At 40.8% G+C, this 12,055-nt stretch overlaps 1 protein-coding gene across 3 annotated transcripts in view; it reads left to right on the top strand.

Annotated features, from left to right (window-relative positions):
- Positions 1-11,780, top strand: part of LOC120936891 (mucin-5AC-like) — a 41,228-nt gene extending 29,448 nt beyond the window's left edge. For 2 of the 3 annotated variants that reach the window (XM_040349659.1, XM_040349656.1), the window contains 5 exons: positions 3,112-3,231; positions 3,349-3,438; positions 5,319-5,513; positions 8,269-8,360; positions 11,456-11,780. In XM_040349659.1, coding sequence (XP_040205593.1) covers positions 3,112-3,231; positions 3,349-3,438; positions 5,319-5,513; positions 8,269-8,360; positions 11,456-11,524 — 566 coding nt within the window. In that variant the 3' untranslated portion in view covers positions 11,525-11,780. The remainder of the gene's footprint in view (positions 1-3,111; positions 3,232-3,348; positions 3,439-5,318; positions 5,514-8,268; positions 8,361-11,455) is intronic. The other variant, XM_040349657.1, reaches the window with a different exon arrangement.
- The last annotated feature ends 275 nt before the right edge of the window (positions 11,781-12,055 follow it).

Raw genomic sequence — 12,055 nt, 5'->3', positions numbered from 1 at the left:
TTGGTAAAAAAAAAATCGCAATAAGCGTTTATCGGTTGGTGCAAAATTTATAGTGTTTACAAAATAGGGGATAGTTTTATTGCATTTTTATAAATTTTTTTTTTTTTACTACTAATGGCGGCGATCAGTGAAGCACGGGGAAGCCGTGTTTACACGCGGCTCTCCCCGTTCTTCAGTTCCGGGGACCATTTGCGGGACCCCAGCGGCGATCGGGTCCGCAGGTCCCACGGTCCTGGTCCCGGAGCTTCGGACCGGGTCGCGGGCGCGCGGCCATGACCCACGGCTGGGTAGATGTACAGGACATGCTGGTACGTCCATCTGCCCAGCCGTGCCATTCTGTGGACGTATATATACAGTGGGCTGTCCTTAAGTGTTTAACTACTTCACCCCCCCGGAAAGGTTTTATCCCCTTAATGACCAGGCCATTTTTTGCGACACAGCACTGCTTTAATATAACTGACAATTGCGTGGTCGTGCGATGCTGTACCAAAATAAAATTTATGTCCTTTTTTTCCCCACAAATAGAGTTTTTTTTGGTGGTATTTGATCACCTCTGCAGTTTTTATTTTTTGCACTATAAACAAAAAAAGAGTGACAGTTTTGAAAAAAAGCTACTTTTTTTACTTTCTGCTATAAAACACATCCAAAAAAATATAAATCAAATTTTTTCATCAATTTAGGCCAATATGTATGCTGCTACATATTTTTGGTAAAAAAAAAAATCCCAATAGGCATATGTTGATTGGTTTGCGCAAAAGTTATAGCGTCTACGGGAAATGGGATATTTTTATAGCATTTTTTTTTTAAATAGGAATGGCGGCGATTGGTGATTTTTAAGGGGACTGACATTGCAGTGGGCAAATCGGACACCAACAGTAAAGTAGCCTTTACAGTGCAATCCCCTTTATGACACAGTGCCCATTTACAATACAGTGCCCCTAGCAATCACAGCTCCCTTTTATTTCCAAATAACAAAAATAGAGTGACAATTTTGAAAAAAAATCCAAATTCCAAATTTTACACAGCTTACACAGGCTTGTCTGATCTCTGTAACCGAGATCTATATAATCTGGTAAGAGGCTGTCCTTTTTTCAAAAGGAGCATGTTTGGAGCACTGGAGCACGATTTTAAAAACAAACATTATTTTATTAGCACTGATCACTTTATTTGGCACATTTTGGACTTTATATTATCACAACAAGTGAATTTATGGACGTTGTTTTCAATTTATTGTAAGTTTAAGCATACTATTGATTGTTATAAATTGATATTTTATTTTGGTCACCATCTACATTTCAAAGCTTTATTGGTGTTTACACTGAGGCTTTTCACATATTTCAAGAAACAGCGCACTATTTTCACACACAATGTTATCCTATTAGCAGGGCAGGGAGGCAGGAAGAGCTGCAGTTCTGGATCATATTACCAAGTAAATGATTACCTGCTTGTTAATGTGAAAAGACTCCCCCTCTCTGTGCATATCTCCAGCTTTTCCCTCCCACTGCGGTGCTGATAGGATGGCATCTTTGGCAGGACGGGAGAGCACGGAGAGGAGACACAGGCATGGGCAGTCTGTGTCAGCCCTGTATGGACCATGGTCACTGCTTACCTGCTCAAGCTCTAGTTCGAACATCAGAAATGTTGGGGCACCTTTCCCAGCTTTAGGCCTGCCCCCCCCCCCAGGCTTGACCACAAACACTCCCCAGAGCCCGCATACTGACCATTCCACCGAGCCCTTTATTACACCCACTTTTATTTTAACACTCTTACAACTTGATATATGAAAATAAAAAGTGTATTCCAAGTCTTCAGTGCTTTCAAGTTTCAAAAGTAAGGAATTATATTTTTGCCAAAAAGCAGAAAACAGACAGCCCCATATATTCAGCAAAGAGATGGCCCAATCCAGCAAAGAGACAACCCAATCCAGCAAAGAGGCAGACCCATATATTCAGCAAAGAGACATCCCCATATATTCAAAGAGACGGCGCAATCCAGCAAAAAGATGGCCCAGTCCATCAGAGACATCCCATGTCTAAGGGCCTGGTATGGATTTTGGGGGGAACCTGCTGTAACGGTCACCACCGTTTACGATTTCCATTCCATCAACCATGACAGCTTATCTGACAACCCAGCCGACAGGACTTCGATCCATTCCATGTCCCAGAATAACGAGACCGAAAAGCTCTGTTACTGGTTTCAAAATGTATGAATGTTCAGTTCCCATTGGTTGTTCCTTGTCCCCTTCCCCTCTTTGACAAGGCTAAGGGGAGTGTCCCTAACTGTGTGTAAAACGGTATGTCTTGGAATTTAATAAACAGTTTAAGCTCTGCATGTTTAACCCTCAACACTTGTGTGGATTGTCTCGTGATTAAGGTTTTAAGGGCTGGTTATGGCGAATCTGCAGGCTGCGGGTGCGTTTGCAGGACAGGAGACACAGGTCTGGCGGTTGTGCCCACCTGGGGTATCTGAGATCCGTCACACCTGTGCTTGTTTTTTCTTTTGGCATGGGGGTCCCCTTTAAAATCCATATCAGTCCCGAAGGGCCTGGTATGGATTGGGGAACCCCACTGACAGCAGATGAGCCATAGTTGTTAAGGATGCAGTGGCCGCCCACTCTTCAACAATAAGCTATTCATAAATCAATTTGAATCATTCCTAAGTTCGAATGCTTCAAACATCCAAATGAAATTAATGAATTTCATTGTTTTGTTATAATTTATTTTGGTTTCTTTGAAATTCATTACTATTGTTATTCAGATATTCACATACATCCAAATCTCCAAATAACTAAAATTTTGTACCAATTTCGATTCATAATGAAACAAGCTGCATAATTGCATATGCCAACAAAACAATACCTCCTTTATTGTCAGCAGGCCTGATGACTAAATCCCTTCTTTGCAACAAACTTTTCATCTATAAATAAGATTTCCTATCTTCATAGGATTTCTTTATTCTGAAACTTTATAAATACATTTTTTGGGATTTTATTATATTTTATTCAGTAGATTAGCTAATCTGCATAAACAATACCTAATATTCACACATATATGACAATGGCAACTGTAGAAATTATTTGCTTAGCAGAACTGCTATTTAATTATACTTCAGGTGCTACAGGATCTTCTCAAATTAGTAGTACAACAGGACCTGTCACGTCAGCTCTGTGGAGTAGCTCTTCAGAAAAAGCCAGCAGCCCCGATAAAACCTTCTTTTCAACTAAACCCTCAGGTATTTTAATAAGTTACAAAGACACTTACATAATTAGTTCTCATGTATTCTTTAGCTGTGCTTGTGTAATATAAAGCATGTTGTTTGCTTTAGTAAATTACTTTGTAATTTCTTCAGGTTCTCCAGTTTCATATTTTTCCGAGGGACCAGTTCCATCAACTAACAGCAACAGACCCTTCAATATTTCTCTTCCAACTGAAGAGACAGGTATCTGAACTTAAGAATAACCAGAATTCAGTGAAATGTCCATAGCTTAAAGTAATACTATAGGTTTGTGTTTTAAAAAAAAATAACAAACATGTCATACTTACCTCCACTGTGCAGTTTGTTCTTCACAGAGTGGCCTCGATCATCCTCTTCTGGGGTCCCATGGTGGCTCTTGTGGCCCCTTCCCGCAATAGCTAACCCCCTCTGAGAAGCTTACCTTGTGGGCGCTCTCCCGTTTCATACACTCGGCGTACATAACCACCGAGTGTATGACTTGGCCCTGCCCCCCCGTAGGCTGTGCCATTGGACTTGATTGACAGCAGCGGGAGCCAATGGCTGCGCTGCTATTTATCTATCCAATGAAGAGCTGACAAGCCGTGGGGAGAACGACAGACGACAATACCTGACAGGTATTCTAATCGTTCTCCACTCTATCCAAAACCATAAAAAAAGTTTTGCCTTTAGCTATACTTTGATTGGTTGGAGACTGTTGTTTCCAGGACAGAGTTACACTTTCAATTGAATATTTTACAGGATATAGCATGCATTCCCAAATGAAACATTGAATAAAGAATGAAATGTTAGTCCAAAAAGTATTTTTTTAAAGCGGATGTAAACACAGTTTTTATTTTAAAGTAAGGCTTGCACCTTGTACAGTATAGGATTTCATGTCTTCTGTGCCCAATCTTGCCACAAAGAGTTAATCCAGCTCTGAGCAGTCCTTATATCTCTCAGTCAGGCAAAAGATCTTCTGCCTGACGAAGAGGTCCTGTGCGACCTCGAAACGTCGCTGTTTTGATCGCTTCCATGCAATAAAGAATTTTTGGACGTTTTTTAAATGATCCTTGGTGTGCTGGCGAATATGTCTACATGATTTCCTTTCCGGTTCCCAGCTGGTAATCGCTTCAGCACCCTCTTTACTTATTGGCCATTTTCCAGGAAGGTGTGCAATTGGAATATTTTTGAGACTCATATCTATCAGTTCTTCCCTCTTGCTGTGAGTGACATGTGATTTATCTAATGCACGAGTGTGAGAGTGGAATTATGTGTACTTCAGATCCCCTCCTCCTTTCTTCTCCAGCTCTCCCAGGATTGGCTTCTCTACACCTCATGATTGGGCATGTGGTGACTTTCCTGTGTTTTGACTGGACTAGTGATCATAGCAGAAGTGCAGTGTAAGAGCTACACAGGAGAAAATGCATGTTGACAAGGGGAGTGTAGAGGTGGGCGGGGAGTCTACTGACATCACGACTCCACCTACTGAGCTCCGGACAACAGACCCACCCACAGAATCTGCAGTTTTTCGGGTCTCATAACAGACATAGGGGGGACATTTGACAGGTAAGGACACATATGCGGGAGGCATGTATATCCTTATAGATAATCACTATGGCAGTAGTTTAGAAAGGATGAGAGTGGGTTTACATCTACTTTAAAATAACAGTTTGTTTAGAAAACAGTAAAGTCAACAGTAAAGTGCAATAATTTATTCTCCATACAGTCCGGGAAAATGCAGTAAAAAAATAAAAAAAAGATCTGAACTTCGTTACAAACATATCTTGAGTTGTCAACAACCTGTTTGTGGCAGCTTTAGGCAAAGTCAAAGCAGAAGATATACTAGTTTTTAGCAAGTATTCCCTTTCATAATAGTTAGACTATCATCTATATAACTTATAATTTGAATGATTATTTTGGTAATCACCCACTTACCATGCATTTTATACTGTCACCAAATGTATTAACATATGGAGTACCCCAGCCAAAAGCAAACAGGAATGAGAAAAAATAGGCAGCGGGACAATATCCCTTAGGTCTCTTTTTTATTGTGTTAGAGTTTCTAATGTCTAGCGCAATGATTTCATCAGCAATGTTTTGTGTAGCTGGACCCATTCTGGAAGTCAAAACCAGCCCAAGAAAGCTAACTGGCAAGAGGAAGAAACTTAATTCCATATTATGGCATATGCTGTTCTCTGATCTCATGAGCAGTAAAGATTTAAGTCAGAATGCCAGTAACGTTAATGGTACTAATGAGCCTATTGGACAGCTGGAACTTCACAACCAAACAAGAGATAAAGGTAAGATGTAAAGAAAACACCCATCTGATATAACAGACTGTAAATATTTGCTACACAATCCATGCTATAGGATTTTTTTTTTATGTGATCTGCATTTAGCCATAGTTCTCTGTTATTACCAAAGAAAAAACGAATTTCCTTTTCTTTCCACTGTGGGTACAGTATACGTTTTGAAGGGTTGATTTCTCAAAACTCAGATTTTCTTATTGTGTAATTGGTTTATTGCCTTTTTCGGAAGTATGCACACATCTTATGGTCAAATTATTGGTAAACCTCCAGGTAGAACCAGCAGAAAGAGATGATCTGATTTACATTGTTCAGATGTGAAGGGATCTGAACAATGTGAAGCACATTTCCCAAAGCATTTGAACACTCAGCATCAAGACATCTATTATATCCAATGATGTCCATTCACATATAAGCACCATGTTGCTGGAAGCTTGTTCCTCTAAGCTCAAAAAGTAGTATAGTAGTATGGTGTAGTATAACCAATTTTGAGTGCCTAAAAAAATAATAAACGAAAACCTTTGCAGCACGTATTTTTTATGCAGTTTTCTCCTCTCCTAGTAACATCTGCTGTAAACAGAGCGTATGTAAATAAGATTTATAAAAATTTAAATATTTTTTCCCCTAAACAATTTCCATTGGAAATTAAAGACTCATTAAAGACTTAAAGTTATACTAAAGTCTCCTTTTTTTAGTTAAAAAAATGTTAACTACTAAGGCCGCGTACACACGATCGGTCTATCCGATGAGAACGGTTAAAAAAACGATCGTGTCAGAACGCAGTGACGTAAAACACAACGACGTGCTGAAAAAAATGGAGTTCAATGCTTCCAAGCATGCGTCGACTTGATTGCGTGGATTTTTAACCGATGGTTGTGCCTACTAACGATCGTTTTTTCCCATCGGTTAGGAATCCATCGGTTAAATTTAAAGCAAGTTGCCTTTTTTTTAACCGATTGTGTGTGGGCCCACACACAATCGGTTTTGACCGATGAAAACGGTCCATCAGACCATTGTCCTCTGTTTAACCTATCGTGTGTACGAGGCCTTAAGGAACGGAAGGGTTTGCCCCTTAATGACTGGGGCATTTTTTGCGATACGGCACTGAGTCGCTTTAACTGACAATTGCATGATGGTGCAACGTTCTAACCAAACAAAATGGATGTCCTTTTTTTCCCACAAATAGAGCTTACAAACAAAGAGCAACAAATTTGGAAAAATAATATTTTTGTTTATTTTTTGCTATAATTCATATCCCCAAAAAATATAAAAAGCATACATTTATTCATCAGTTTAGGCCAATATATATTCTTCTACATATTGTTTTTAAAAACAAAATCGCAATATTAATTAATTTGCGTAAGTTTTCGTGCTTACAAACTATGGGATGGATTTAGGGACTTTTATTTATTTTTTATTGTTTTTACTAGTAATGGCAGCGATTTATGATTTTTAGCGGGACTGCGACATTGCGGCGGACAAATCTGACCCCAAATGACACTTTTTGGGGACCAGTGACATTATTACATTGATCAGTGCTATAAAAATGCACTAATCAATGTAAAAATTACACTGGCAGGGAAGGGGATAACACTAGGGGGCAATCAAGGGGTTAACTGTGTTCCCTCAGCCTGTTCTAACTGTGGTGTAACCTGTTCTTTTTTTTTTTCTTAAAGTGTATTTTGTGCGTGTACTCGAGAGAGGAGCCAGACTGCAGGAGTTGGGAGTAGGCAGGCCTCCCCCAGAGGCAATCTGCCATCTTTCTCCATGCCCCGGGTGGGAATGGCGGGTGTGTGAGGGGGTCCTCCCACACAGCCTGCCCTACCTGCTCCGCTTTGAAGCCCAACGGGGCAGAGGGCATAAGGGAGTCCCTTATAGGGACTCAACCAGCCCCATTAGTCCTTCGCCTCTCTTTTTTTAGAGACCGCGTGGTCAAAGTGCGTGTGTTAACCCAATTTAGAGTGCGTGTGTAGGTGTGGTGGTTTTTGTGGGAGGGGGGTGGGCGTACTAAGCACAGGCTTACCTTGCATAGCACACCCACCGGGAGCCGGGCTGAGACCACCAAACTCAATTCACATGAAGCCGAGACCGGGATCCGAACCTCTAGCTGCAGAGGTGAATGGCTTGTCAGCACAGTGCCAATCGCGTTGAGCCACCACAGCTCCCTGGTGTAACCTGTTCTAACTGTAACATGTCTCTTGTCAGAATGGGGATCCGTTTGTTTACACTGGCAAATCAAGTTCTGTTACAGTGCAGGTGTGCGCCTGTATGTCATCATTTTTCTGCTGCTCTTTCATTGTCCACTCACCATCTAGGGTAGGTGGGGGGATTGTACCTGGAGACCAGGGGTATTTGGATTACAAGACTGGCATGAAGGAATTACAAATCATTTGGGAGGCAGGACACTACATGAAGGGGTTTTTCATTGTATATTTAGCTTTATGTCCAGAACTGGTGACAGGTGAATGTTGTTAAAAAGTAAAATTTTATAATTTTGTACATATAGTAAATGTTTCAGAATTCAGCATGTCACATTGCAGAGGCAACAACCAAGATATGGGCCAAAGTCTTGAGAGGTTACTTGCTGATGAAAGACAATTAAAATGCTTTATTAATCAGTCAAACGCTGAGTCAAAAAATGCATGACAAATTGTCTGCAAATCTGACATTTGTTTCTTTGTAAATAGACCCTTATGTATGACAGAACAGTGTAATGTTATATTTCACTTTTGTTCTTTGATGATTTTAGGCTTTAAACATTCTGTTGAAATTCTCCATCTGAGTTACTTGAAAATAAAAGGAGGCGATGATGAATTAGATTCCGGAAAGTTTATACATGATGTAAGTATTAATTGAATTTACAACTGGTCTGTGGTTGCGTATTGTAGAAGGAAACGCAAGACAGGAAAAGGGATAGAGCTTTAGGGCCAGATCCACAAAACAGTTACGCTGGCGTATCTATTGATACGCCGCGTAACTGCTAGTTTGCTCCGGCGTATCTTTGTTTTGTATCCACAAAACAAGATACGCCTGAAGCTGGGCTAGATCCGACTTGCGTACGTCCTAGTACGCCATCGGATCTAAGGTGTATATTTACGCTGGCCGCTAGGTGGCGTTTCCGTCGATTTCTGCGTTGAGTATGCAAATTAGCTAGATACGGCGATCCACGAACGTACGTCCGTCCGGCGCATTTTTTTTACGTAGTTTCGGTAAGGCTTTTTTCGGCGTATAGTTACCCCTGCTATATGAGGCGTACTCAATGTTAAGTATGGCCGTCGTTCCCGCGTCTAATTTTGAAAATTTTACGTTGTTTGCGTAAGTCGTTCGCGAATAGGGCTTTGCGTAGAATGACGTTCACGTCGTAAGCATTGGCTTGTTTTGAGCATGCGCACTGGGAAACCCCAATGGACGGCACATGCGCCGTTCAGAAAAAATTTCATTTACGTCGGGTCAAGACGTATTAGCATAAAACACGCCTCCATCTCACCCATTTGAATTGCGCGCCCTTACGCCGACACAGATACACTACGCCGCCGTAACTTACGGCGCAAATTCTTTGAGAATATGGGAAATACGCTGTAAGTTACGGCGGCATAGTGTATCTGAGATACACTACGCCGGACGTAAAGAAGCGCCACGCTTCGTGGATCTGGCCCTCAGACTGTTAATCCTCTAGTCTTGACAGTCCTCTCCCCTTTTGCACCCCAGGTCGGTCAACTCCGCAACCCTTGAGTGGAGGGTAGATTTATATCTGCTTGTTCTAGTAGATGAAGTTGTAGGATCTCTTCATATGTGTAGCATTTACAGAGAAGATCATTAGAATTCCTTACCAGTCTGTAATGTTCCTAAGTGCATATGTAAAGCCTGGAAAGGCCAGAGATGCAATGATCCTGCTACCTCTCTGACAAATAAAAAGATGAAATAGGAGATCCTAATTTGTACTAGCCCAGAAACCCCTATATCAGGTGTGTGGGTTGCTGTGGTGGTAGTTACTCTACCAAACCCAAACTATATTGTATTATAAATATTCTTTAAATGTCAAAACTTGTATTACACTTTTGCATGGATTCTGTCATTTTTCTGGATACCCCATCTCTCCATCAATGTACTGCAGACATTACAAAGTTATCTTACACCTACTGATTTATATAGCTCCATTTCTGTAATTTTTTTTTTTACTTATATTTTGTATGGAGAAAGTATCAGGAGTGAAATCTCTTGAGTGGTTTTGTAAAAACTGAAGCAGTAAGTATAGGGGCAAAAACTCCAGTGAAGGGATAGTGGTGTACCGAGCATATCTGACGCCCTGGGCGGATCATTTTTACTCCCCCCCGCATCAAAATTTCTAATCATGAAATTAAACTTTATGAATGCTGGGGTAGGAGTGGAATTGGCTGGTGGAGGCAGGAGAGCGACAACAACTTTATGCAGGTGGAGTGAACATAGCATATGAATCTGCTAGACATCCATGAGCTCAAAGAAAATGTCCTACATAGATACCAACATTTGAAAATAGTTAGGAGGACAATAGCTTGAAAACATTAGAAGAGTTATGTGGCGTGCATAGTGCTCTGTCCACTGGGCACTTGGGGCATGGCCAAGAAAGTGGGTGTCACTTCACATTGTAAAGCTTGTAGTGTGGCATCTTTCCCACTTTACCATCCCCATGGCTGGATCATGTCGGTTTGATGTGGGGGTGCAGGGCAGTGCCAAATGTGTGGATGGGGAAATTGAGTCTTTTTGTTTTTTCAACTAATGCATGGACTGAGTCTACTTTAAAAGAGAACTTTCTTAAAAACAGAAACAGTGGAGACAATGAACACCTTGGTCAGGTCCATGTATACCTATGCATAATGTACATAGTGCAGGGGTTAGGAGTAAGCAATAAACAAAACAAGATAAAGAGTGCAGGAGTCAGGATGAGTGCCACATTCTCATCAGAGTCCTTACCTCAAAGTCACTGGCATTCCGCCTACACATCAGAGTCCCCAAAGTGTCCCCAGAGCGGCACCTTACATTACAGTCTGGTAGAGTGCCCCCTTACACATATCTTCACCACTGGCAGATGGCTGGCGTGAAAAGGCTTTAAAAAAATATTCAAAAAGTTTTTGATCAACAGAGCTTGTAGCTTTAATATAGAAGTATGGGTTTGGGGATTATTGCAGTTTTATACTTACCAAGGTGGATGCAGCATCGCTTAGATGCTGCATCTGTCCCCTGCTGCCTCTGCACTAAGAACTGAGCCTTAGAACATCACCTATGGCTCGGTTCTCTCACCTCCCCGAGCAAAAAGTGGCTGACTGTCAATCAGCAGCTCTCCTGCTCCCTCTTCAATCACTGGAGTGATGAGCTGTGGAGTGTCGGGGAGCGGCCGTCTCAGGCTCTCAGTGGCTTGCTGAGAGGCTGAGATGGCTATCAGTCCAGGCACCTTGCCTGGACTGATAATGGTGACGTCAGCAGAGAACGGACTTCAGATTGCTCTCTGCTGAAAACGGGTCATAAAAACTAATTACACTCCTGTGACCCATAGGAGAAGACAAACAAGCTTAGGCTGGACTTCTTTTTTAAAGGAGTAGCTAGAACACGTGTAATAAATATAATTATTTATTGAACTAATTGCCCTTCCTGTTCAGTCTGTAACTAGATTTATTACATGATATATACAGTATATTGTTTAATAAATATAGTGAATAAAGTAGTCACACTTGCACTGCTCAAGCTGCGTTTGCATTTCTGTTGAAAAGGAAAATTGTGTTACTGGACTATTCAGTTTTCAAGTGGACTGTCCAATTAGTGTTAAATAACAATGAGGGCTTATTGTGGTCATGGGACAAAAGAAGTCAGCGTCTAATTATCTAAACAACTTTTAACGTGCCACTTGTTCATTACAAAGCGTGCATAAGTGACTTATTGTGACTTGATCTCTATAACCTCAGATTCGGCAGCTGCTTGAAGAGGATGTTGAGGACCAAGGCTTTGAGCCCCCAGAAAAGGCAAATCCCTGATCCAAGACTACTGTTTCACTTACGCACGAAGGAAGAATAATATATGTATTATCACAATGGACTTCATAAATTCAGAGGCTAAATTCAGAGTACAGTAGAGCCCGTTCCTGACCAATCCGTGATTTGTGATTACATCAATATCCACTGTATATAATTGAGTGTTTTTTAGTAGTTTCTAAATCCTTTCTGGTAATGAGATGTGAAACATGAATATTGTAGAACCTTTACTAGAGGAGAAATAAAGATTTCTATCTTAGTCATGCCATCAGTTTATACATTTCTTTTACACATATGCCAAAACAATTGCATTTGTCATCATGTTCTGATTGTTTTCAAAGAAATGTTGTATATCACGGATTTTCTAAATGTTTAGTTCTATATAACTGGTGAAAGACACGTCTTGCATAGCTTAAATTTGAAAGCTGTCAGTTAAATTCATTCTGAGTTCTCTTGGGTTTTTCTGCCACTAGATTTGTATATATGTTTCCTAATTCATTTTGACAGAGTTCCTTCTAGTTTGTGCTGGGATGA

This window comes from Rana temporaria, chromosome 4 (genome assembly GCF_905171775.1).
Source record: "Rana temporaria chromosome 4, aRanTem1.1, whole genome shotgun sequence".
Taxonomy (NCBI): domain Eukaryota; kingdom Metazoa; phylum Chordata; class Amphibia; order Anura; family Ranidae; genus Rana; species Rana temporaria.
The sequence above is the reverse complement of the archived record's forward strand: the minus strand, read 5'-3'. Positions and strand labels throughout refer to the sequence as shown.